General features: G+C 47.0%; 2 protein-coding genes and 1 long non-coding RNA gene across 10 annotated transcripts in view; 2 read left to right on the plus strand and 1 right to left on the minus strand.

Annotated features, from left to right (window-relative positions):
- The window catches only part of GRK3 (G protein-coupled receptor kinase 3), a 125632-nt gene extending 108436 nt beyond the window's left edge, over window positions 1–17196 (plus strand). For 2 of the 5 annotated variants that reach the window (XM_088828283.1, XM_055404691.2), the window contains 9 exons: window positions 384–450; window positions 866–966; window positions 1649–1715; window positions 2463–2558; window positions 5967–6129; window positions 8550–8686; window positions 10431–10466; window positions 11026–11139; window positions 12257–17196. In XM_088828283.1, the coding sequence (XP_088684409.1) occupies window positions 384–450; window positions 866–966; window positions 1649–1715; window positions 2463–2558; window positions 5967–6129; window positions 8550–8686; window positions 10431–10466; window positions 11026–11139; window positions 12257–12418 (943 nt within the window). In that variant the 3' untranslated portion in view covers window positions 12419–17196. Of the gene's footprint in view, window positions 1–383; window positions 451–865; window positions 967–1648; window positions 1716–2462; window positions 2559–5966; window positions 6130–8463; window positions 8687–10430; window positions 10467–11025; window positions 11140–12256 lie in introns of those variants that run through there. The other 3 variants (XM_055404690.2, XR_016035364.1, XR_016035363.1) reach the window with 3 other exon arrangements.
- Window positions 15156–23454, minus strand: LOC148774910 (uncharacterized). The gene is made up of 3 exons (XR_016035365.1): window positions 23311–23454; window positions 15875–15923; window positions 15156–15283 (listed from the first exon to the last, which is right to left on the minus strand). It is a non-coding gene; the product is annotated as an uncharacterized LOC148774910 (long non-coding RNA).
- Window positions 23455–23688: 234 nt separating this feature from the next.
- Window positions 23689–25720, plus strand: part of MYO18B (myosin XVIIIB) — a 232041-nt gene continuing 230009 nt past the window's right edge. For 2 of the 4 annotated variants that reach the window (XM_055405416.2, XM_055405418.2), the window contains exons 1-2: window positions 23689–23861; window positions 23954–24152. The gene's annotated coding sequence lies outside the window, so the exon portion shown is untranslated. The remainder of the gene's footprint in view (window positions 23862–23953; window positions 24153–25720) is intronic. The other 2 variants (XM_055405415.2, XM_055405414.2) reach the window with 1 other exon arrangement.

Below are 25720 nucleotides of genomic sequence, written 5' to 3' on the forward strand. Positions count from 1 at the left end.
TGATCTCAAACACTAATGTGATACATGTCATGTGTATGACTTTCATTTTCATAAAAACCTCTTGGCTGACCTTTTTTCAAGTGATATTTTAAATTGTCATTTGGAACATATTTGCTAAAGTTTATTCTGGTAGCATGACTTCATTGACATGAGTATCAAGAGTTCAAGTAAACATCAGCCTTGCTCGTTCAGGACCTAGTATGTCTGATTGTCAACCTGATCATCAACCTGACCATAGATCAACTGGTCTATGTTTATGGCTTTTGTATTCCTGCAGTTTTGAATGAGCAGTGACAGAACATAATAGTTTGCTCAAATATTAGTCAGTGGTATTTGCTGTTACCCAAAACCATCGAATAATAGAATTTTCTTTGTTTCTACAGTCACAGCCCTTTCAGACAACATAAAACCAAAGATAAACATGAGATAGACCGAATGACTCTCACCATGGTAAGAAAGTCAAAAACCGTTTTTATTTTCATTGTAATTTTCCTAGCTCATTCCATTACAACTTTCTTAATGGAAATAGATGCCAAGGCAGATAACAGGATTTGCTAACAGACAGTAAGAGAAAGATACAGAAAAATCAAGACCAAAACTAAAGAAAAAAAAAAAAGCAAAATGACTGGGACGCAGAAGAGCAAGGAGACCCAGCTCTTCTGGCTCCAGCCTGTCGATTGACTCTGAAAGTGATGAGTAACCCGCCTTGCGTTTCTTTATAGAGTCAATGTTAACTTGTGATATATCTTCAGTCTTCTTTAAGACTATCCTTATGGAAGAAATGGCCTTTAAATCTGGTCAAGGGTGAGGGCGCTGTTTCCACAGATGCGTTTTTGAAGTCATGTCCCCCTCCTCCCGCCCCCAGAACGTGGAACTTCCAGACGTCTTCTCCCCTGAGCTCAAGTCCCTTCTGGAGGGCCTGCTTCAGCGAGATGTCAGTAAGCGCCTCGGCTGCCACGGAGGCGGGTAGGCCGACGCTTCTGCGTTTCAGCATCTCCCCCCCAGAAAGCAGTACAGTTCCTTTCAATGTATCAAGAATCTGCCATTTCGGTTCGGGGTGGATAGGGGAGGGTCATGTAGAAGCTGTGTGTCTTGATGAGTATGTGTTCCTCAGAGTCTGCAACTCCTTCTGTTCCATGTGAACTGAGCTTCAGCCAGCAGTGCTCTTTGGAAAAAATTGTTTTCTTCAGTTTATGAAGGGGTTTAACATGCACCATTCTATTAGATGTCTAGTTTGCTTCGAAATTAGTACTTGTTGCTTTGTATCTCTGTTATCTGATCTATCAGGACTTGTAGACCTTTGCTGTAAATCTCTTTAATGTGTAGATCGCTCTAACTCAATTCTTAGTTAAATTTGATCTCACGATTGCAGATACCCAGAGATAGTCTGCAAAAACCGTAGGTTAACTTAGGCCGGGTTAAGCATCCCCCGTAAATGATCGTATGGGATCATATTCCTAGGCTCAGCATGCAGTGTTTCTAAGCATCGCAGTGTCTCCTGGGTGCTTGGAAAGAAGCATATTTTACCTGCTGTCTTAAAGAACTGGAAACAGTTGTTGCTGTGTGTCCTTAACAGGAGATGAGGTTTGTGAACCATTCATTTTCCGAATGCCTACTCACTGCTGCTGTAATTCTGTCTCTCCTGCAGCGCACAGGAGCTGAAAGCACATGGCTTCTTCAGAGGTGTCGACTGGCAGCACGTCTACCTGCAGAAGGTACCCCTGCTGGGCCCAGCCCGGCGCCACGCCAACCTCTCTCCAGCTGCGTCTTGTCTGCATCGCCGCATCCTGGCTCTGTTCCCAGGGTTCAGCCTGCTCTCCCATCCACAGCTCCACTTCTTGCTCTTCTATCCAAACACTGCCTACCAGTTCATTCCCTTTGGGACCACTTCTTCCTCTTTGTTTATCTGTGAAAACTACGCAGGAAACGTCATACACTTACAGATACTTTCAAGCCCAGCCCCACATAATTTAAGAATTAGCATGATTGGGGTAGCAGCATGAGCCCCTTGGCTTATTGTAAGATATATTTTAATGTTCTCTCTGATACAGGAAAACACCCCAAATTAAAGTTGTTGTTTTTCTTTTTTTCAATGTTAATGATCAGCTTCAGACTCATCTGTTTTACAGACTCACTTGAGGACTGATGCTCTGTTAGTCCTGCCTGTTTAGACGTAGAGTCCGGGCTCTGGTTCGGCCAGCATCAGCCTTGGGGCGTTTGTGGGTGTGGGATACCCTCTCCTGCCCTGTTGCAGGCGTTCGGCCTCTAGCAGCTGGATCGTGGAGGGTGCGTCTCCTTTGGGGCCCATTGTGAACCACGTACTGTGATTGTGTCAGCTGGAATGAGTGGTGCACAGACTGTGGCACCTTGGTGTCTTTCACGGTGAACTCTTTATAGGATAGCAGGCTGGGCCTAGGGCCTGGTCCCCTGGTAACCGAACCTTTCTTCTCTGGCTCTTCCAGTACCCTCCACCCTTGATCCCTCCCCGAGGGGAAGTCAATGCAGCCGACGCCTTTGACATCGGCTCATTTGATGAAGAGGATACCAAAGGCATCAAGGTACACTTGTGAGGCTTGCTTTGGGGAGGGGGATTTTTTTTTTTCCTTTTTTTGGAAATCAGACTTCATAACTGCCTTAGTACTGGCCTGTTTGTGTTGGACTGTAACTTACAAATGAATATCCCCGTTTGATGAATGTAGAAGAGATCAAGACCTGAATTAGAGACTACAAAAGCTTTTTTTTTTTAATTTGTTTATTTAGTCAGGTCTTAGTTGCAGCATGCGGGCTTCTCTCTAGTTAGCAGTGTGCGGGCTCAGTAGCACCGTGGCGTGTGGGATTTCAGTTCCCAGACCAGGGATGGAACCTGCATCCTCTGCATTGGAAGGTGAATTCTTAACCACTGGACTGTCATGGAAGTCCCGTAGGAGAGCTTTCTTTGACCAGCCATTTCATGATAAACTGAAAAATAGTCACATTGTTATTGATTTGGATAGATTGGTGGTTAACAGAAAACTCAGATGTATTATGAAGCAGGAAAAACAACCATGTGATGGCAAACATTACCTGGCTTCAAGCCAGAGAGCCAGCCGTCTTAATTCTCCCAAATTTCCCAGTCTCTCTGTGTTAGGATGAAAAGGGCAAACAGCGTGAATCATTTCACACTTGTCAATCAAAAGTGAAATAATCACTGTTTTTGTGCATATAGCATCCTCTGCATTTTTCAAACTCTGGTTCCTATCATTGTTTTCCAAGTAGACAAGGGCATATTTAGAGATGATGAGTCACGAGACAAAGTCGCCCTCTTTCGGCTGCTGAGTCAAAACGTGTCACTGCATGTCAAGTTCTCACTGCTCCCACTTCTCAGCTTCCCCCAGTCTCCTCCCCACCACAACCCTCTGAGAGCCGCCCCCGCCCCGCCTCTGTGTCCTCCCGGTGGTCTGCATTCCTGGCCTTGTGTCAGCTCCCTGGTCTTTCCTACCAGGCAGCCAGTGCAAATGCGATTGGTGTGCTCGTAGGGTCAGGTTCTCAGGGTGGAGGGTGGCGGAGGAGCTCAGGAGCAGCACAGCGGAGAGGGCCGTGGCCGCTTCCCCAGTCAGAGCCTTGGCTCCCCTGGGGATGAAAGCCGACCACTGCCCAGAGGCTTGGCATCTCCTGTGGCCTGGATGACAGGACTTGCCAGGGTGTAACTGCCACCGTGCAGCTTCGGGAGCAGTCGCTTTACAGAATCATCTCAAAGGATCTCCGCTGTCACAGAAGAGTTTCATCATCAGGCATGCTTCTCTCCAGCAAAGGACACTAAAAGTGAACATCCCATGGGAGCCCATGACATTTTTAATATTCAAAGGGGATTCTCATGCTTTTGGTTTTGTCAGCTGTAGTCGGGCCTTTGGAGTCAGACACCCTGGGCTCAGATCCACGCTTGTTACCAGAGTGAGCCGGGTCTGCTGCGGAAAACTCGCGGGCGCTGGTTTTCTCCCCCGTTCAGTGAGCGTTTTCACTGCCAGGCCTCCTCTGGGGTTGGGTCACTTGTGTCCACCTCCCGGCAGGTGCGCCAGTACCTCCTGTTGCGCTGGTTTTGCTTCTTCCTGAGCCAGAGCTGAGAAGGCTGTCTCTTAAAAAGCAGCTGAAATAGCACATCGTCTGTAAGGAAAAACAGCTCACTTCTGGTAGGGCTTTGTTTTATGCATTTCTCACATAGGCTGAGTCATGAAGACCAAGGCGCTCTGGCCTTCAGGAGCTGGAGCCCTTTATACGTGAAGCAGAGGCATTCAGTTTGGAGCAACTGCTTGGGAAAGGAGGGTGTTTTCACTTTTGCCAGACTCCAGAATCTGTTCCCGTGTTATCACAGGGTGCTCGCCCAGCCTTGGTGCTCTGACACCCCACTGCACGCGCGCGCGCACACACACACACACACACGTGTTCACACTCAGGACACCCAAACGATCAGCATCCAGCTTGGTTTGGGCATCTGAAGAAAGCAGAAAGGGAAAAAACAGTACCCATTTTGACCTCAGAATCTTCACTGTAGGGTAACAGGTCAATAAGGGCAGGTGGAGAGCATCCCCGTTGGGACCTGAATGCAGGTTCGTCCAGTGGTTCAGTGGTTCAGGGATGCGCCAAAGGCCTATGGGCCAGAGCCTCAGCCTCAGCCTTCCTCCACTTTCCTTCTAAGTTACTTGCCTATAGTAATATCTCTCCCGTACTCACCTGTCAGTCAAGGAAGTGAGTGAGTCAAACTTCTACAAAGAGCTGTGCTTTTGAGAGACAGGCCTATTATTTTCTATCAGTAGGATCGCTTGTCTTTCTGCCACAAAACTGTAACTCAGATCTGAAAAAGCATTTTCTCATCTCGCTTTCAGAGCACAGCCTCATTTAGGAGGAAGAATGAAGAATTCTGAGTAATAGTTTGGCAGAGAGATGCTGTTATTAAGTGTAATTTTTATTATAGTACCTCTAAAAGGCCGGGTTGCCTAAACTGTCCACGTGACTTGAGATTAACCCTGCTGTTCAACGTGGATTCGCTGGAAGGTTCGTGGGCTGAACAGTAAATTCAGCCTGGTTGACCTTTTTGTATTTCTCACTTTCCAAATTAATGGAGGGTAGGTACAGAGCAGAGAGCCCTCCTGGGTTCTCCCTTGTTGATGTCTCTAAAACCATAGAGATCTGTTTTCCCGTCTTTACAAATAAAAAGTGTGTGCATTCTCAGTCCCTTAGTCATGTCCAACTCTTTGTGACCCCATGGACTGTAGCCCACCAGGCTCCTCTGTCCTTGGGATTTCCTAGGCAAGAATACTAGTGTGGTTGCCATTTCCTTCTCCAGGGATCTTCCCAACCCAGGGATCGGACTCGTGTCTCTTGCATCTGTTGCGTTGACAGATGGATTCTTTAGCTTTATCGCCACCTGGGAAATCCCACGAATAGAATAGCCTCACTATAATTGAAATTTTCTTTTATTGCCAGATTCTTGTAGTACTTTATAGAAAGCCCTGTATATGTTAGTTTTTCATTGGCAAAAGCGAAGTAAGGCTGCTGTGGAAGACTGGCCTGCATCTGACTGACGCAGGGTTGGCAGTGAAGTGTCCTCATCAGCGTCACCCTGTAGTGGGCCCCAGTTGCTGGATTGTCCTTTGTTTTGTTTTTCTTCTTTTTAGAAAAACTTTATTGAAATATAGTTGATGTACAATATTATATAACTTACAGTTGTACACTGTAGCGATTCACAGTTTGGAAAGGTTCTACTCCATTTGTGGTCCTTATGAAACCCTGGCCATGCTCTCCGTGTTGTCTAGTATATGCCTGGCTGCTCGACGGTCGTCAGCAGAGGTTTATGACCGCTGAGAAGTCGTCTCCTAATGGTTATAGCCTGTTGCCCCATTATCTTCCCACACACACTTATGTTGCTTTGGAATCTGTTGCCTTTGTAAGCATGTCAAATCATACATGTCTTGATTTCTTAAAATAACAAGCTTCTTGATTGCGACCAAGAACTCTACAAGAACTTCCCCCTGGTGATCTCTGAGCGCTGGCAGCAGGAAGTGGCGGAAACGGTTTATGAAGCAGTAAATGCAGACACGGATAAAATCGAGGCCAGGAAGAGAGCTAAAAATAAGCAGCTTGGCCACGAAGAAGGTAAAATAGCCGGTGTGTCTCAAGATATTTCTAATGCGATGAATTTTCAAGATCTCTCGTAAAGCAGAAAACAGTATCTGGGTCATAAAGTCCTTTCCAGTGGTGGGACGGGGAGGGGAATGCCATCAGTTGTTTGAATTTTACCTGGCCTGGGAGTGTTCAGTGTGAAATGATATTGCAGAGTCATTCGTCTTTATCTATTTTATTTATTTTTTAATTTTTATTGAAATACAGTTGATTTACAACATTGTGTCAGTTTCAGGTACACAGCAAAGTGACTCAGTTACACATGCATATGTAAATATATATATTCTTGATATTTGAAAGTCTGTAGTCCACGCACATGTAATATGTATAGAGGTTGTCAGCAGTATTTTGTTAATACTCTTGCCTTCTTATCTTGGAATGCTTTAGGGCCAATTTGGAAGCTGTTTTTCCTTTAAAGAGTAAGTGTGATGGTGTCAGGAAAAGGGCCAGCTTCATGGGCGTCTGGCCTGCCTGTGTGGTATCATTAGGACCCCTCACCTGCTGCCCCCACGTTAATGCTCTGCTGGCACCATCTTGAGGTTCTTAATAATTTTTTAACAAGGAACCTGCATTTTCATTTTCTACTGGGCCCCAAAAAGGGGGCTGAGGAACTTAACATTACATGTTTATTGTCAAGAGACACGAGTATATACATATTACAAACAGCATTAAAGAGTCACCAAACCATAGTTTTATTGGCCATATTTGAGTGGCCTACTAGGATTTCCAAAGGAAAATACATCACATCCAGTAATAAATAAATTGGTCATTTTTGATTCACCAAATATTGTCAGTCTTGATTTTTCTAAGACTTTATGGATTTTGGATTTAAACTTGTTGTGGTTAGTGATTAAGATATCTTTGGTTTTACTTCTAAGCAAAGACCTTCCCGAGGTGAACATATAGTAAGAATTTCAGAAACCATTTCAATCTATGAACAGCTTGCTTTGGTTGGAGCATCTTGATGCAGGGTTCCTGGGTCTTGTCAGCTGTTCCTAGTAGGATTTATCACCTACTTAGAAAAGTGTCCTCCATCCCAGATGAGTGACTCCTTCGCTGAAAGTCACCTGAGTTGCACCAAGGGAGCATAACAGCCCTTTAACCTTGCTCACCTCCACTCTGCAGGGAAAGGGGCTTTGTTTCTAAGCTGTTCTTTAGAGAAGTGGGTCCATTGAGATCACTCTCAACCACGTTTTCCGGAATGGATTTGACACAGGAAATTACAGCCTCAGTAGTTTGCTCAAGCAAGACCCATGATGTCACTAGAATCCTGACAGATTGGACCCAGAAAACAGAAATATATATCTTAATGACCTTGTTGAAGTGTAGCCTTTTAACTAGAACTGCAGTTAGAACATCTAGCAGAACAATGAATATGTAAGTAATTTTGGTATAACTAGGTCTTGGTTGAATATCTCAGAGGTCACCCTTACACAAAACTATAGTCTAGGCTTAGATCTCTGAAGTAAAAATAGAAGACTTGCACTTTAAGTATACTTGAGAAGTTCAAGCACCTTTCCCATTAAACGGCAACTCCGTGAACCATACCTCATCTCCACGAACCCTCCTCCGGCCATGCCCTCGTCCATCCATCCCCTTCCTGCCTTTGTCCGCGTGACACAACGTGGGTTTTGCTTCTTTACTGCATGAGTCTCCAGCTGAGAGTGTAAGCTCCCTGGAGGCGAGGTGGGCTTTTGTCTCTTACTCATCGCTATGCCTAGCACCTCTGCATCCTTTCCCTTCCTAGCTGGATGATGAATGAATGAATGATTTTAGCATGATCACCAAAGCCTCTAAGGAAGGCGAAGCAAGCTCCTTAAAATTGACCTTTTTTTCGAGACAATACTTTGCTGTAAAAATGTAATCAGAACTTGGCATGAGCCCGAATTAGCTTGGTCTCTCTACACAACCAGATATTCGAAGGGCAATTATAACCTGAAGTGGAAGAAAGGATGGTTTTGATCCTTGTGTTACTTTGGTTTCTTTGGACAAAGAAGCCTCTCTGCTATTCTTTTTAATAGACCGTTAAAGAGAGAACCCCAATGCCATGTAAAGGCAAAGGTGCTTTAGGCACAGTATAATCACCCTCTGTTCCCCATCACCCTGCATAATGAAAAAACTAGTTAGCAGACAAGCTTTTACCCTCTCAGAGCGATAGAGGAGCATCTTGAATTTATCAGAATATGGAGAAACAGCCATCTAATATGTGAGTAGAGAGCTGAAGAAGCTTGTTCTTTCATGTGCTTAAAAGTGAAAGTAATAATTTCTATAGAGTGTTCTCTTTATAGCAACTTGTTCTTTTTCCAGAAAGCATGTCATTCTTTTTTTCTGAGAAGCCTACGGGCATCCTTTTTCCGACCCCACTGGACGCTCCGCTGTGTTCTTTGCCTCAGATTACGCCCTGGGAAGAGACTGCATCATGCATGGGTACATGCTGAAGCTGGGGAACCCTTTCCTGACCCAGTGGCAGCGCCGCTATTTTTACCTCTTTCCGAACAGACTGGAGTGGAGAGCAGAGGGCGAGTCTCGAGTAAGTCTGCTGCCTCGGCCCGAGCGCCGGTTTCCATGGTGATTTTGTATAGCTGGCATGTTTTGTAAAATCTCTCCCTGTGCTCTGTGTGTCTCTTCTAACCTGTATATGTGAGATTTCTCATGTTCAGACTCTCAGACTCCTCTGAATCAAGGAAGGATTTGGTACCCTTTGAAAATAGAATGTGCCATCCATGGAAGTCAGAGCAGGCAGATTTGTGGAAGGCTGGAGAGCGGTTGTGTGGATCCCAAAAGGGGACAAAAACTAAGACTTTGGAGTCAGAGGTGTTCAGACACACTGCTCGCGTTTCTGGGACTCAGAAGCACATTATGTTGACTGAGCCTCAGTTTCCTCATCTGTAAAAGGGGAGACGTGGAAATGGTACCAATATAAAGCAAACTATACTCCAATAAAAATTAATATTAAACAAAGAGAAAAGGAATAGCAACAACTACTACAGTTTTTGCATATTTATCTTGGGCCAGGTGCTGCCCACACACACACACTCACACACACACACACACACAGTTAATTTGCTTAGCACCCTCAGAGGCCCAGCTCTTATAAAGAGAAAACCTGGGCTTCGAGAGGGAAGGTCTGGCCACAGTGACAGGTTTGGGTGAGGAGTGATCCTGACTGAGGTCTGCCTGTCTCCATGATGAGGCCTTCCCGAGTTGGGGTCAGATTAAACGAGGTCATTGGTGTAGCCCGAGAAGCTTGGCACCGAGGTCAGAGCACCTGACCCTCCTGCTTTGCCGCACCTGTCTGGAAGACTAGAAGTGGGCTTCATCCAATTAGACAGGAAGACAGATACGGCAGCCCTGTAAGGTCCTTCCAAGGGCTAATGTTTGTGAATGAGAAGAAGGAAATTTCTGATCCCCACCATCACTGGTAGGAGGCTGGGCAGCATTTATTAAACGCCTGCTGTGTGAAGAGCCATGGGCTTATGTCCATGGAAGGGAGTGACCTAGGTGGAAGGGTTTCTGCTCTTAAAGAGGGAAGGTTGGTCATCATAAGCAGGACAGCGGTCCCAACTGTGAAAAATGTAGTTGGTGTATCAGAATACGGCTTCCCCTTGCCTGGAGCATGGAGCCCACCAGTGGTGAGCCCACACCTGGTGTATTTGGCTTTGGAATGAGTTTTGCAAATCCCTGTTGGTGAAGATGCCATTTAATTGTGAATGACTGCTGCCTGCGTATGACCACATTCTCTATAAATGAGCAGATCTTCTCACTACTACTAGTGCCATAGAAGTCATCTTCTAAAAATTAATACAGCCAGGATCTGAGTTGAGATTAAGAAAACTCTTTGGGAGGATCCTCAGTTATAACTCAGGTACTAGTAAATATTGTGTAATATAAAATACACATATAAAATATGTGTAATAATTATATTTAATATAATATTACATGTGTATTTTTTACATTGCAGAATGTAATTCTATAATGCACTTTAGTGTTAATCCATACGTATATCATTATATAATATTTATTTGCAGTTAGTGAGTGGCCTTAGTAAGTCACTGTTGTACACATTGAAAGGAGATTATCTCACTTTTCAGAATATTCGAAAACTAAAAAAAGATAATCTTATTTTGCTTACCATTGGCTGTGACAAATTACCTTGGTTTTAAAAGAATGTTTAGTGTCGATTCATGAAACTATGTCATGTGCTTGGGTAGATTCGTAAGTTTAAGTCAGGAGAAAAGAAATGTGAGTTTATGATGGTGTTGTTTTTCATTTAGGATTCCTGGAGTATTTACCCCAAAAAGCATAAAATGGTAAGGTGCTCAGAGTCACTGTGGCACTCACCAGAAGCAATGATGCCATGGACCCAGAGGGACCATCTTTTCAGCACATCACCTGTGTTTATAGCATCATTTCTATATGATCAGAACAGCAGTTGCTTACAAGCTAACATGCCCAAACGCTTCCTGAGCTGCGGGTTCAAAGCCAGTGGCTCCTGCATATCGTGTGTATCGCATCATTGTTCCCTCACAGCAGGGTTGATTGCGTCCAGGGGAGTGTGTGATACCGGAGAGGTGCGTGCGATCCACACTCATCCCCACGTCAGTACTGTGCTGAGGGAACAGCTTTGCTTTCTGCCTTATAGAGAGATTTCTCTCTTTGCAGCTTTCTTTGAGATATTTTGAATTTTTGTACATTTCCCTTGTAGTCGTTCCTCCCCCACTTCTAGAATATCATCAAAGAAAGAAAGATGGCTGTTTTTTTTTTTTTCTTTACTTTATCTGAGCTGGTAGTTTTCAGTATGATTTATTAACTTAAAAATTCACACAGTAATAAGTGAAGTAACTCATCATCTCTTATTTTTACCAACAGCAAAATTTACTGACAATGGAACAGATTGTGTCTGTGGAAGAAACTCAGATTAAAGACAAAAAGTGCATTTTGTTGAGAATAAAAGGAGGGAAGCAGTTTGTCTTGCAGTGTGAGGTGAGTCTTCATTTGTATTTTCCACAGGGGTGTAATTACAACAATTATGTAAACGTTCAGCAAAGATGCCTGCCTGCCTATCTAACATTTTCTCAGTCCATGCTTTTATCACTCACAAACTTAGCAAGAAGGTAAGAAGATACAAGTTTTTGGCAAATTAACAATTATTTTAAAAGAAGTGTTCTTAGAAGATGACAGGAGGAAGGACAGGAAACAGCATGGTTACCCCCTCTCTGGAAACCATCCAGTAATTAATAGAGGCTTCCAACTGCCTTTGTTCCACAGTTCCCCAGACCTGCTCTGCTCTTTCAGAGTGTTTAAACTGAGGTTTGTGTCTAAGTACACATAAGGGCCCCACATAACCGTGGACAGGGAAACGCCAGTTTTCTTTCCCCGAAGTTCTGTCGTAGCCCAGACTTAATTCCTGAGCACTTACCTACTGAGGTATTGAGGGAGGGTGTGGAGGTGTGAAAAAAGAGCATATTTGGCGAAAGAAAGCAGTAGCAGGTACAAAGATGTGTTTATTTTGAGACTTCAGCACTTTCCTGCCGGGGCGGGGGGTGTGTGGGGGTGTGTGTGTAGAGAGAGAGCATGTTTAAAGAGATAAACCAATAGCTGATAAACATGCTTAATTACTTCATGGCATCATTACACATGTGAAGGTGCTTCTTAAATTTGTGAAAACTCCTCCCTGGGGACTTCCCTGGTGGTCCAGTGGTTAAGACTCCACGCTTCCACTGCAGGGGCGCGGGTTCAGTCCCTGGTTGGGGAACTAAGATTCCATGTGCTGTGCAGCTCAGCCAGAAGAAGCCAACTCCTCATATTTTATCTTCTGGACTTAAGTTGTGGTAAGACATCAGAGATCAAAGGTGATTGCTCTACAAAGTCAAGGCAGCCAGTCTCCTAGTGGGGCTGTATGAGGCTCCTCTGAAGGGCTTGGTCCCTCCTCTGAGCAAGGGGACCCTGACTCCCCCTTCCTCACTGGCCTGGGGGAGGGACATGGCGTGTGCTTTCCCCAGGGGGCTCTGAGGCCATCTGGACTGGCCAGAGTCTTCCACGTGTGTCAGCAGAGCTGTGACACTGTCCCAACTCCTCCCCTCTGTGTGTTTGCCCTCAGAGTGACCCAGAGTTTGTGCAGTGGAAGAAAGAGCTGACGGAGACATTCATGGAGGCCCAGCGGCTGTTACGGCGAGCCCCCAAGTTCCTCAACAAATCCCGCTCAGCTGTCGTGGAACTCTCAAAGCCGCCTCTCTGCCACCGGAACAGCAACGGCCTCTGAACCCCTGACTGATGGGGAGGGTCCCGGGTGAAATCACCTCCTCCGGGCAGTCCACATGGGCTGCTCAGTCCTCAGAGTGCAGCCTTGGGGGAAAGTGTGAGGATGAGAGACGGAGTCGCTCCCCTCTGGGTTGCTCTGTGGCTGGGGTGGAGCCAGGACTCCGAGATGCTTCTACTAGGAGTGGTGACCACCGTCGGGCTTGGGGGCGCCTCCTCCCTCCTAAGGGCCTCCTGCCACCATTGCATCTCTCTGTCCTCAAAACTACTGAAGAAGTGAAATTCTCCTTCTTTGCCATACATTTCTTTTGGTTATGGGTGAACCTAGAACTTGAAATGCTTCCTACTGATCACGGCACTTTTTACACCCGCTGTCAAGCGTATCTCAGACTTGCTAAGATGGGATCGAGCAGCTGCTGTTCAGATCACCCTGCACTGCCACATTCTGTCCATCAGCAGCCGCTTCTGGGTTTGACTGTCTTTGCTCCGTGCCACTAGGGGGATGGCAGGCCACCCCGGGGGCGGCTCTTGTTCTCCCGAGCTTGAAAGCTGCATAGGGTTCCACCTGGGCCCTCCCCATGGGTGCTGCACCCACGGGTACCAGACTGCCTGTGACAAGGAGCTTAGGCAGCTGGGGATCAAGGACCCTGCCCCCGACCCCACCCCTACCCCCTGAGGGTGTGGGAGCACTCACTCCGGAGGCATCAGATCCTAGATCTTCAGAAGGTTCGCAGTGGCTCTACAAGAGAGGCAGTGGCGGTTTACATCTCAAGGCAATAGCTATTTTCAAAACCCTCCAAGTCCACAGCACTTTCCTGTGGATGCCCGGGACCGCCTGGGGGGCCACCTGTCTTGGGTTTGGACAGAAGCGGTCATGTGACCCAGCACCTCTGGTTCCCTCTGCCTGACCTCAGGAAGCATCTTGGTAATGAATGGGTCAAGGAAAGAAACTGTGTTTGACATTTTAGTATAATTTAAAATGAATTTTACTGAAAAAGGAATGCTGAAGATGAATGTGCCAGATGGGGCTAACTGTGTATGTTGAACTTGTACTGTCGTTCAACTGTCATTAGTGATCTCAGACCCGGACGGGCCATCCTGTGACAGCAGTGGCTGCGTCCCAGTGGCCGTCCTCTCGCTGGGGTTGGTGTCAGTCCCCGAATAAGTGCTGGGTTCTAAAACCCAGTGTGTTTCCCAGTGATGTCCTCCATGTCATCAGACTAAAAATAATAACAGTAATTTTCAAAGTCAACATATTTGTCCTATTCTTAGTGCACTTTTATTGTCTGTTTCCAAGTCGACTACTCACAATATAAATAACTTGACATCGTAATTATCTGTATCCTGTCCTCGATATTTTTAGTGGTTCCAAATCTCTGTGTTTACATTCGTGTGCCGTGCTCACTGGGAAAGTCAATCCTTCTTAACGAAACGACGTCTTGAGAGTTTGGGAAGATAATTACTGAAAGAGCCTTTTGTTTCATAGGCGTTACCTTGGAAAAGAAACTGCGAAATTTACTATTTATCTCACTTGCTAGTTGGAGTGTAATATACGTGTTCTGCTGTTTGCAGTGTAGAAGTTGGGGCCTACTATTTACATGGATTCTCCTGATTTAAAAGAGAAGAAGAGTATTTAAATTCTATTTTTTAAAAAAAAGTTGAAATAACAGAAAAACAGAGCTGGAAAAGCACTTCATGACAAGTGAACATCTTCCTGTAGTGATTGTCCGTCACCGTCACCGCTGTCGTTAGCGGCTCTGTTACACGGGCGCATGTGCTCAGCGCTCACAGTTCAGAGATGAGTACATGACAGTTTAGAAATTGCTGAGCCTCGCGCCTCTGCTGGACAGAGTAGAGATGCAACCTCTCGTGGAGAAGGTACACGAATTCCTCAGGGGTCTGGGTTTAGCATCCCAACACTGCGTACCCAGGGCACCAGCTATGCCAGTTTGCATCTCTGAAAAACATCATTTAAGCTCTGGACCAGAACATAAGGTCATCTTCCCGTTGGAAAAGAAAAATGAATTGGAAACACCCCGAGAGCCCTGTTGCCTCAGATTTATTCCAAGTAAACTTTCACACTTCCTCAATTCGAGATGGATGGATAAGGACAGGGCTGAGAGTGTCACGTGGACGCCATCTATTAAAAGTACTCTGTGAGGTTAGGATGGGTGGCTTTTTTAGGGCGGCTCCTGGGTTGTGTTGGGGTCTAGTGTGACAGCCCCGGGGAGGCCAGTCTTCCTCCTGAACTCATTCGTGCAGCCATTCTGATGGGGTGCGTCTCTACTGCCAGGGGAAGACTTTCCCGGGACCCTTCTGTGCCTGCACTTGGTACCCACGTGGCCAAAGAAGTCAGTTGTTTTTAGAAGACTTGGTATACGTGGCTGTTTTAGGTCTTCATGTTTGGCTGTAACTACGTTTGGACCGTTCAAAAGAATAGAATTGAGCACAAGTACCATCATTATTTTAGATTTATATGGTTGGGATGTTTTAACGTTGTCGGAGAAAATGGTCGAAGCTGATATTTTTATAAAATTATGTTAACAATGCCTCGATTTCATAAATCAAAGGGATCATTAAAGCAAAGCCTAAAAATTGATTACGCTGCTGTGCGACATCTATGAAATGAATTAAAAGCTTTGGAGAATCTGAGGTTATTTATTTCTTTTTTTTTTGGCCTGTTAACATTCTTCTTGGTGCATTTATCCCCTTATGTCATTGGGGCTCGTGGTTTTTTCCTTCTCTGTCATGTTTAAGTATGATTTTTCAGCAGAACTTCTGGAAAGCAGCTGTTGTTTCACTGCTAATGAGAACGTTTCACTCCTTGTGCCTCTAACTGGTCAATTCACAGACACGCCAACTTCAAGTTCTGTATGTAAAGAGAAGAAAGACAGCATTCTGCTCAAGAAAGACAGCAACAAAGCTGGAGACGTAAATGGGGCAGCAGCCACAAGCAACGACCTTCTTAAAGCAATGTTTCGCCTTGATTGGCAGTTTGAAATACTCCGTACAGACACTGGCAACAATTGTTTGAAGACCCTCACTGGTCATTTTTTTTAAATGTCATTGATCAATTGACTATGTGGTTTAACTCTGAAGATCAAATTGTGTTCCCCCATCCCCCCCGAGGATGTTTTTTTATTTCATTTGGAATTTATAGTTTAGTCAATCCAATACAACGTTTGACTTTTTCTGTGGAATTGACTTTTCTGATGTTTCAACATTTTAACCCATCAAGAAGAAAAGAAAATTCTCAAAGTTGGACTTTTTTTGCTCGATATAAATCTGTTAAAAAAAAAAAAAACATTTGCAATGTGCTGGTGTAAGATAAAACTCTTCTTGCGTGATTTAATTAGTTGTAAGTTTTCTCACTTATATTCAGGGAAGTGTATGTGTGTCACTCAGAGATACTTGAGGAGCGAACGCCTCGCCTGCCAGGGGATGGGTGTGTTCTTTGTACCTTGAGAGGAGTCAGCCTTCATCCAGATCTGTGACAGCGCTGAGAAGTCCTGGTAGAAGTGGGCAAAGAGAAAAAGGAGTGTGTTTGCTGGTAAAAACCCATCTCTGTACACCATCAAGGACCAGGGGAGTTACAGTTAAACTTCGGGCTTCAGGGCTGACCTCCTCTTAGAAGAAGACTTGGTCTCTTTGACTGTGGAGCTGCTGGACTTATAAGATGCTGTTTGCTCTCCACCAGGACTTTAGGTTGCCACTGTTTGCCATCCAGCACCCCCGGGGAAGGCACATGGAGCCCAGAGCTGCTGCCCGCCTGGCTGTGTGTGCCTGGCAGCCAAGCAGGGGGCCAGAGTGGAGGAGTGGGTAGCTGTCAGTGCCCTGCCCTGCCGGTCGGGTGGGGACGTGGCCGCCCAAGCTCTGAAAGTTACTGTGATTCCCTGCCGATAACACGACGAGGCTTGCCGCTTGAGCCAGGTGGAGTGAGCTCTAACAGTTTCAACTTTTCACAACATTTTTTCCCCTAAAGTTATAACATGATTTTTCTTCCCACATTGGGTTGACTTGAGAAGCTTTAAAGAATTAATCATTTAAATTCATATTAATAGAATTTTTGTATCTAGGCCACATTTTAAAAAATTTACTGTAGAATGAATGAACGTTGAACTCTAAAATGATACTTCTTGGTTTCCTCGAATCATAATGGCCTTTAGATTCCCTTCATCCTCAAAGCCATTCTCTGACAAAAGGGTGACAGAGATGCCTAGCTCTGGCAATGGGGACACGAGTGACTGGCCACTTCACTGGCATGGCTGGGTTAGCACTTACTGATAAATGTAGCACCCCAAATTTTAAATTGCCTTTATTAAAAAAAAAAAACACGCACATGTTACAGAAAATGGATTAGCAGTATATGCATGCATCAAAACCATATATAGGAAAAATTTAATCCTTCATTTTAGACTTAAATAACTCATGTTCTTACAGTAAACTCTCTTATACCTAAGAAATCTCAAAATCATCTCTGAAAAACTGATAACTATGCTTCCATTTCAGTTTTTTTCCTAACATAAAATGTCTCTCATGTGAGGGTAGGGAATGGAGAAATATTTCTAATCATGTATTCATATTTCAAAGGACTTGAAATTCAACTTCTTGTTTCTTAGTTGATATATTCCGTGATGTACATTTTATATATGGTTTATAAGCTAAGCACTGGCCATTTTTTTTAAGTTTTATTGTTTGTATTTTTCTATGTTTTAACTAATAGATGTGGCTTTTTTCTGGGTAACATTAAGATGCCAAACTACATATATATATATATATATATATATATATAAAAACAAGAGTTCTATTTTAGCACAAAAGCGTTTTATATTATTTATTGAACCCTCTCTTTGTTCTCATCAAAAACATTCCTTACTGCTTCTGCTCCTTTTTATTTGTATAGTTTGTTATTTAAGAAAACGCACTCCTTTCTGTTTCATTTTGTTTTGGTTTTTTCACAAAGTAAAATTGAAACAAAGCCTATAGCAGTGTGGGGGCAGACGTCCCTTCTCACGGCCGCAGACTTTTTCCACAACAGCTGAACCCTCAGACCTGTGCCGAGATCACGTGCACTTCTTGGATAACATCTGACCGTGAACTTGCCATGAAGCACTGCTTTCATCTACCTCTTCTGAAGGCCCTGTGCTTGAGGACAGGTTCCCCGAACGCGTCACTCTAGACCAGCTCCGTCACAGAAGAACTTCAGGAAAGCATGTCAGAGTCCTCTCCTCATGGTGTCGAGTTCACAGCAGCGCGTAGGGGCCCCAGCACGCAGGGCGGGTGGGTACTCGTGGGGCCAGCCTGCGGGAGCGGAAGTCCACCTGCAGAGCATCACTTCTGACTCTTCCTTGTGCCAAATCGCCCAACCAGCCTTGCCACCGCCTCAAGGTTTGACCATAGCACCTGACTCATCCGCTACCTAAATGGAAGCCTCGTCCTCCACGTTCTTTATAAAACGGCCGACTGGGTTTAAAAGCAGCATTCCGGGAGCAGCTCCTTCGAACATGACTCTTCCCACCTCGCCGATTCAAAATGATTTGGGAAATGGGCTTGTCCACTGTTAAAACTTGGCAAGAGGCCTTATTTTTGAGCAGACCTTTGAGGCGTCCACGTGAAATAGAGTGCAGATGGGTCCCTGTGAGGGGTGAGGGGGTCCGTCCTCACACGCTGACATTTTTCCCTCCTTGTGTCCCCTGCTGCGTAACCATCCACATGGTCACATATTTGTTCTGTTTGTGGCCAAAGGGTAACACCTTTGAAAAAATAAATCCGTTTTCTCTCATGCATTGCTGTATCAAAAGAGGCCAGTGAATTCAGTATTATGAATCTAAAGATGGTGCCTGTGGTCTGGTTTTCTTTCTCTTCCCATCGATTGTGCCAGCGGGGGTCACAGCCACCTCCTAGTGTGCGTGGACCGGCCTGAAATCGTTTGCCATGTGAGATGCTGGGCCAGGTCTGAGGTCACCTGCCCCGTGCTTGGTGCGTTGCCATCGGTTAGTATTGCCATTTTTCATGGTTATTTGGGGGGCAGCCAGGCTGGTTTTCTTTGTTGATAAATTACTTATATAAACCTCAATAAAAAGGATCTGTATACAAAGAGACTTAACTTTGGTGTGCTGTTTTTCCACCCAGCTAAAACCTACATTTCTTCATCAAGCTATTCGGTTATCAGGAGGTGACTTCGTTTGTAAGAAATCCTGATTTGGGGGGAAATACACACAGAGGCAGATTTTATTGTAGGAAGGAAACTGCCAACAAGCTTTTTCTGCCAATTTCAAGGATTGTTGGAGCACAGCCAAGTTCAGTGTCAGGGTTTGGGAGACTAACCTGCTTGTGGAAGACATGGAAAGGTGCCAGGAAAGAGTCTGGGAGAGCCGGGAGGTCCGTCTCGTCTCCAGTTTTTTTAGGAGACCAGCCAGGCCTCCCGTGTGTACTCTCAGGGTGACCCTGGCGTCCCTCCCAGATGTTAAGGCCTCACCTGCATCCCTGTTCCCACAAAGACCTGAGGAGAGACCCCCATGGTGTGTGTCAGTTTAAGCCAGAAATTTAAGGAGGTGCTGGCCCCAGAGCCACAGGCATGCCAGGGCATGACTGCCTGCTTTTTGATCCACAGGTCGAGGGTAGGGTAGGTACCTCTCTCCTTGAGCTGGAAACACCTGTCCCTGACTGGTTCAGGAAAGATGGCCATCACGGCCCATGGAGTATATTTATTTTGCCAACTTGAAAATCTCTCCCAAAACAGTCGACAGGAGCCCCAGATATAGAGCACGTGGTCATCATCATGGGCAGAGGGCACCCTGGTGGCAGAGCCCTTGGTCTGATGCAGTAGGTAACCAAGGCTCACTCCTGAGAGCTGCAGAGATCCGGTCACCCCTTGGCACCCAGGAGGAGAGGGAGCAGCCTGGGGACCCTACTCCCAGCAAGGTCACTGGGCAGCTTCTTTGGTCGTCTGTTCTCTCATCCCTAAACTAAGAGAGTTGAATTAGATGATTGAAGGGCCATTCTAGCCAAAAACATCCTCCCCACGGGCCATTCTAGCCAAAAACATCCATCCAAGGGTAGTTCGGCTGTACCTGGAGAACGAAAAAGAAACCTCTTCTCTCGCACATATCAGGCTGCTCCCACATTGCCTAAGGATCTCCTCTTATGTCATCTTCCCCCTCAAACCGTGCCTTCTGAACCCGGAGCTCCTGCTGGTTTACCTGGGCAGGAACCAGGTGTTGAACTAAAGGAGAGGCTTTCTTTTCCTGGCCACTTTCTAACCATTCTGGGTGCCAGAGGTTGAAAAAATGTTTTCAGTCCGAGTTGTTCAGGCTGCTTATCTCCAGGGATGGGATTAACCAGGTAAACCCTGAGGCTCCACTCTGTGCTCCTGTGCTTTGGGCATGCACGTAATCAACAAAGCCCACAAGGGGAAGTTTACTTAGTGGCCCACAGTAACTCGTCCCTAACAGGTGAAACCGGAGATGGGCAGCTGGTCACAGCACGGAGACATTCTGCCTGGTTTACAGATACCGCAAATGACTGGATTCTACATTTTTCTTCTTAAAGGATAACATTGGAAAGTGGATAAAATGCCCAGTTCATAGAGTTGATTTGATAGCTGGTACCTCATGTGACGAGTTGACTCACTGGAAAAGACTCTGATGCTGGGAAAGGTTGGGGGCGGGAGGAGAAAGGGACGACAGAGAATGAGATGGCTGGATGGCATCACCGACTCTGTGGACCTGAGTTTGAGTGAACTCCGGGAGTTGGTGATGGACAGGGAGGCCTGGCGTGCCTCCCTGTCGCGGAGGGACATGGGGTCGCGGAGAGTCGGACACGACTGAGCAACTGAACTGAACTGAACTGAAGGAGTACGTCAAGGTTGTATATTGTCACCCTGTTTATTTAACTTATATGCAGAGTACATCATGAGGAATGCTGGGCTGGAAGAAGCACAAGCTGGAATCAAGATTGCCAGGAGAAATATCAATAACCTCAGAAATGCAGATGACACCACCCTTATGGCAGAAAGTGAAGAGGAACTCAAAGGCCTCTTGATGAAAGTGAAAGAGGAGAGTGAAAAGGTTGGCTTGAAGCTCAACATTCAGAAAACGAAGATCATGGCATCTGGTCCCATCACTTCATGGGAAATAGATGGGGAAACAGTGGAAATAGTGTCAGACTTTATTTTTTGGGGCTCCAAAATCACTGCAGATGCTGATTGCAGCCAGGAAATTAAAAGACGTTTACTCCTTGGAAGGAAAGTTATGACCAACCTAGATAGCATATTAAAAAGCAGAGACATTACTTTGCCAACCAAGGTCCGTGTAGTCAAGGCTATGGTTTTTCCCGTGGTCATGTATGGATGTGAGAGTTGGACTGTGAAGAAAGCTAATCACTGAAGAATTGATGCTTTTGAACTGTGGTGCTGGAGAAGACTCTTGAGAGTCCCTTGAACTGCAAGGAGATCCAACCAGTCCATTCTAGAGGAGATCAATCCTGGGTGTTCATTGGAAGGACTGATGCTAAAGCTGAAATTCCAATACTTTGGCCACCTCATGCGACGAGTTGACTCACTGGAAAAGAGTCTGATGCTAGGAGGGATTGGGGGTGGGAGGAGACGGGGACAACAGAGAATGAGATGGCTGGATGGCATCACCGACTCGGTGGACATGAGTTTGAGTGAACTCCGGGAGTTGGTGATGGACAGGGAGGCCTGGCATGCTGTGGTTCATGGGGTCGCAGAGTCGGACACGACTGAGCTACTGGACTGGACTGAACTGAACTGAAAGGGCTTCCTGGAGAAGGGAATGGCAACCCACTCCAGTATTTTGTGTGGAGAACTCCATGGACAGAGGAGCCTGGCGGGCCACAGTCCATGGAGTTGCAAAGAGTCAGACGTGACTTAGCCACTGAACAACCCCTCTTGCCAGGCGATGCTGTGGTTAACAACCAATGCAGAAGCCCCAGGTTCGAGCCCTCGATCAGGAAGATCCCTTGGAGGAGGAAATGGCAACTAGCTCCAGTATTTTTGCCTGGAAAAACTCCATGAACAGAGGAGTCTGGCGGGCTACAGTCCATGGGGTCGCAAAGAGTCAGATGCGACGACGCGACTGAGCAAAACGTGTCTTCACCTGACTGTCAGTCACGGTTTCCTGCCTTTTACATGTAATTAGTGAAAGTTAGAAGAAGATGCCTCTGGGCTACTGGCCTGATCCTGTTTTAAACCTGTCTTACCCCTCACTGTTTCTGTGACAGATGAGGATGGTTTCACTTCTCTGTCTTGAAATGCCCTCCTGACCAGGTTCGGCTCGGTTCCGTCACTCAGTTGTGTCCGACTCTTTGCGACCCCGTGGACTGTAGCCTACCAGGCTTCTCCATCCATGGGATTCTCCAGGCAAGAATACTGGAGTGGGTTACCGTTTCCTTCTCCAGGGGATCTTCCCGACCCAGGGATCGAACCCGGGTCTCCCGCATTGGAGGCAGACGCATTAACCTCTGAGCCACCAGGGAAGCCCAAGGAATGGAAAAAGGAAGGAACAGAATTACGAATATTCCGTTGGTTTGCGTAGTTTGGTCCCTCTAACAAATGTAAAATAAGGTCATACTGACTGCACTTTTAGAGACTTAGCTACTGGAGCTCCACACATAATTGTTGCCCTTTCTAGATGCCATTGAAAAAGCTCACCTCTTGTATTGTAACTTTAAACGGAGTGTAACCTATAAAAATTTGGAGTCACTGTCTTATACACTTGAAACTAAGATGATATTGTAAATCAACAATACTTCACTAAAGAACAAGTATACCCATTTAGTCAGGCTCAGTGATTAAGTTTGTCCAGGTTACGTGTAACACATATCGATACAGTCACGTTAAAACAAAAACAAATGGTTGCAATGACCATTCATTCCAATGACCATGGGCTTCAGAGTCAGGAAGTCCGGGATTTGCATCCTGACAACCCCTTGCTAGCTGTGTGGACCAGCACGACATACATCATCTTGGAAAGTCCCTACTTTTCTCCTTCCAGGTGAGATAGGCCGGGACCTGGGGTCCTTTACCCAAGTGTTTGTGCCAACACTGGACCAACTTCCTTTAGAGCCAGGGAATACGGAGAGACAGTGAGAGACTAACGTTAACCGCGTGCATGCACAGTTGGGGTAATTCCTCGGAACGATAAGATACAAAAGGCCACAAACAAACTGGCATTGTGGAGGTGCCGGGAGCAAAAGCTGGGACTGCGCACAATCCATGCACCAGGCCTCAGCACGGGGGTGGGCAGACCACCTAAGCCATCCCTCCTGCCTGACCCAGGCATCCACCCCCACCCTCCCCGCATGTAAGGAACCAGCCTGCCCTCCTTGGGGAGCAAGCGAGGGCACCTGTTTCTTGTTCTTGTTCCTTCCTGCTGCAGCACGAGCCCCAGGAGAGCCTTGCCTGAATTCCTCATCTGACTTCTTACCAATTCCTGTTGATTAGAGCCCAAGGACCAGAGTCAGTAAAACAGGCAGTGGACAGGGCAGGCTTTAGAGCCTCTCATTTGCTGCAGTGTTTTAAGACTGTGCCCTCTGGGGGGCCAGAAAGAACTTGGTAGGTTCAAATCCTGGCTCTCTGCTTTTTAAGGTTGTTGTCGTTCAGTCACTAAGTCATGTTCGACTCTTGGCGACCCCATGGACTGCAGCACGCCAGGCTTCTCTGTCCTTAACAGTATCCCAGAATTTGCTCAGATTCACGTCCATTGAATTGGTGGGCTGCATAAGGTAAGCTGGTTCAAAGTTTTTCCGAGCCAAAGTTTCTCCATGGGTAAGACAGGCCTGGGGAAAACCCTACCTCCTGGGGTTGTCGGGACTAGGAAATGAGTTCGTAGAAGACCTCAGGTTTGCACGTGATGGTGGCTGCCTCCTTCTTACCTGTGTTTCCATGCATTGATTGTTTACCAAGAGACACCAGCGTTTGGTTAAGTGATGTCCTTCCAGAGACCAGCTGGGACATGGAGCCGGGCTCCCCTCCTCGCCCAGCTGCTGTGGCCTCCGGTGATCTGCGTGGAGTGGAGGCGGCAGTGTGACTGAGTGGCCCGCCCCGGGCAGGGGCGGCGTTGGGCGGAGAATGTGCTTGTATCGGGAGCTGTCCCCTCCCCCGCTCCACGCCACCAAATATGTCCATGCACTCCGACTGCCTGGTCAGCGGCCACCCCCGGCTGCTGTCCCCTCTCCAGACCTGGAGCTCAGCAGCTAATTTTAGAAATGACTTGTCCCCTCAGCTGCTGCTATCACACTGGTGCAGGGGGAGGGTGCGGGAGGAGCGGTCAGGGGAGGGGATGTGAACGACGGTGTGAGGAGGGGAGCTGCGGATATTTCTCCTCCGTCCCTGCTCGCCCAGCTTGGTGGGATCTCTGCGCTGCGACCCAGGGAGGCCCCTCGGACGGGAGTGGGTCCTGTGCCCTTGGCCCGAGGTGGAGAAGGTACCGTCGGGCTGGGTACGACAGGCAGACGGGCATAATTGTCTGGAATGTGCCTTGGGGGCTGCGGTGGCCGCTGGTCTTGTCTATTTCAGGCCTTTCAGCCTGCGAGGCCTGTTCCCCTTTGCTGGTTGGGTGTTTCACGGAAGAATTTTACAACCACATGCTGGTGCAAGGGAACACTGTTAAAAGATCACCCTGCTCAGGCCCCAGCTGTTGGCTGATTCTTAAATATCTATATACGTTTGGAGTCATGGGATAACCACTTTGGAATCTTGGCTGGCAGACGGCAAGGTTTGTATTTTCCCAAAGCTACTAGCGATTTCTGCTTAACTGAGTGTCGGTTGATGCTCAGGGCGCCCAACTCTTCCCCTTTCGTGTTTCCAACACTGTTGAGTATCAGCCTTGATGGCAATTTTTAAAATTCTATTCCATTTAATCCAAATAAGCATGGCAAGAGAGGAGGGAGGGGATGGTCGGTGACGGTTTGAATTTCATGTGGCGCTGACTTGATCCCCTGTCGGAGAGGAGGTGTTTTCTCTGGCTTACCAGTTACAGGCATCTCTTTGAATGGAGACCTGCACTGGCCTCAGTGGGTGGCGGGGGGGCAGTGGAGATGCGGGGGAGGGGGCTGTGCTTTCACACAGAGCTCCCTCCCTGGAGTCAGGCCTCAGGGTCAGGGCCTTGGAGCGGCTCTTCCATAGAGGTGGCTGGGAGGGGAAAGCCGAGTCAGTTCCAAACCACCCAGTCTGGCCTCGACCCTGGGCTTCCGTCCCACAGGGCTTGGAAAACTGGGCTGCGGCATTCACTCCTTGACCGGCCAAGCAGATGCCTGGCCTGCTCAGTGCCCCAGCTCAGGAGGGGCTGGAGGTCCCACGGGGGCTTCCTGTGTCCAACAGGACCCTGGTTCCCTCAGGGTTGGCTTTGCTACTAAATTTAGGCTCTCCCGGATCTGGGTGATAGGTCTGGGTGGGCTGTGGATAAGATCTAGAATATAATGGTCTAGGACAGGAGGGATTGGCGGGGGAGGGTCTCCGGGTCACCTGACTTTGGAGGGGCTGCGTGTCACCCATGAGACATCCGGTGGCACCTGGGCCAGGTCACCTTGAGTAGTCCAGTGTGGGCTCTGCTGACACTGTGACCTGGATCAGTCCCTCCCAGAATCCGAGCTTTAGTTCCGCCTTCTAAACCCCGAGGGCCTTGGTGAGGTCATCCCGGAGGTGGCAACCAGGATTCAGTGTCTGTGGCAGCGTTTCTCCCAAGGTTGGGTCTTTGGTCACCTTCACTGGCCTGCCCTGGGGCAGGGGAAAGGCTTTTAAAATGCACATTCCCATCTCAGAACTGCTCAACAGTCCTGGGGGGAAGGGACCTTGAGGTCCTCAGACTTTAAACCGATTGAGGGGTCTGTGTGCTCAGTCGTGTCCGACTATCTGCAACCCCTTGGACTGTAGCCCGTCAGACTCCTCTGTCCTCTGGGATCTTTCAGGCAAGAACACTGCTGCCCACCAAAGCTGGAGAAACACTTCTCCTCTGTGGGAGCTGATACAACCCCAGGGGGTACCCACCTTGTTAAGACTCAGGGTATCACATACTTGCAAAACATACTTGCACCTGTCCACTATCAGGGTCTGATAAGTGCAAATTTTCATAATGCCCATGGTCAGCCAGGGGCAAGACCAAGCATTTCTGGGGGCTTTCTGAGCTGAGACCAGGAGGCCCCAAACGCTGGAGAGAGCTTCCTGGCACTGCCAAAAAAAATGGAAACTTGGGCTGGGTGTCCACGAGGGCTCCAGGAGACAGCCCTTCAGCGGCTCCTGGTTTACCTCGGAGATAAAAAACCACTGTCTGAATGGTCCAGTTTA

Source organism: Moschus berezovskii, chromosome 19, assembly GCF_049115385.1.
Source record: "Moschus berezovskii isolate FMDL1 chromosome 19, NW_MosBer_1.0, whole genome shotgun sequence".
Taxonomy (NCBI): domain Eukaryota; kingdom Metazoa; phylum Chordata; class Mammalia; order Artiodactyla; family Moschidae; genus Moschus; species Moschus berezovskii.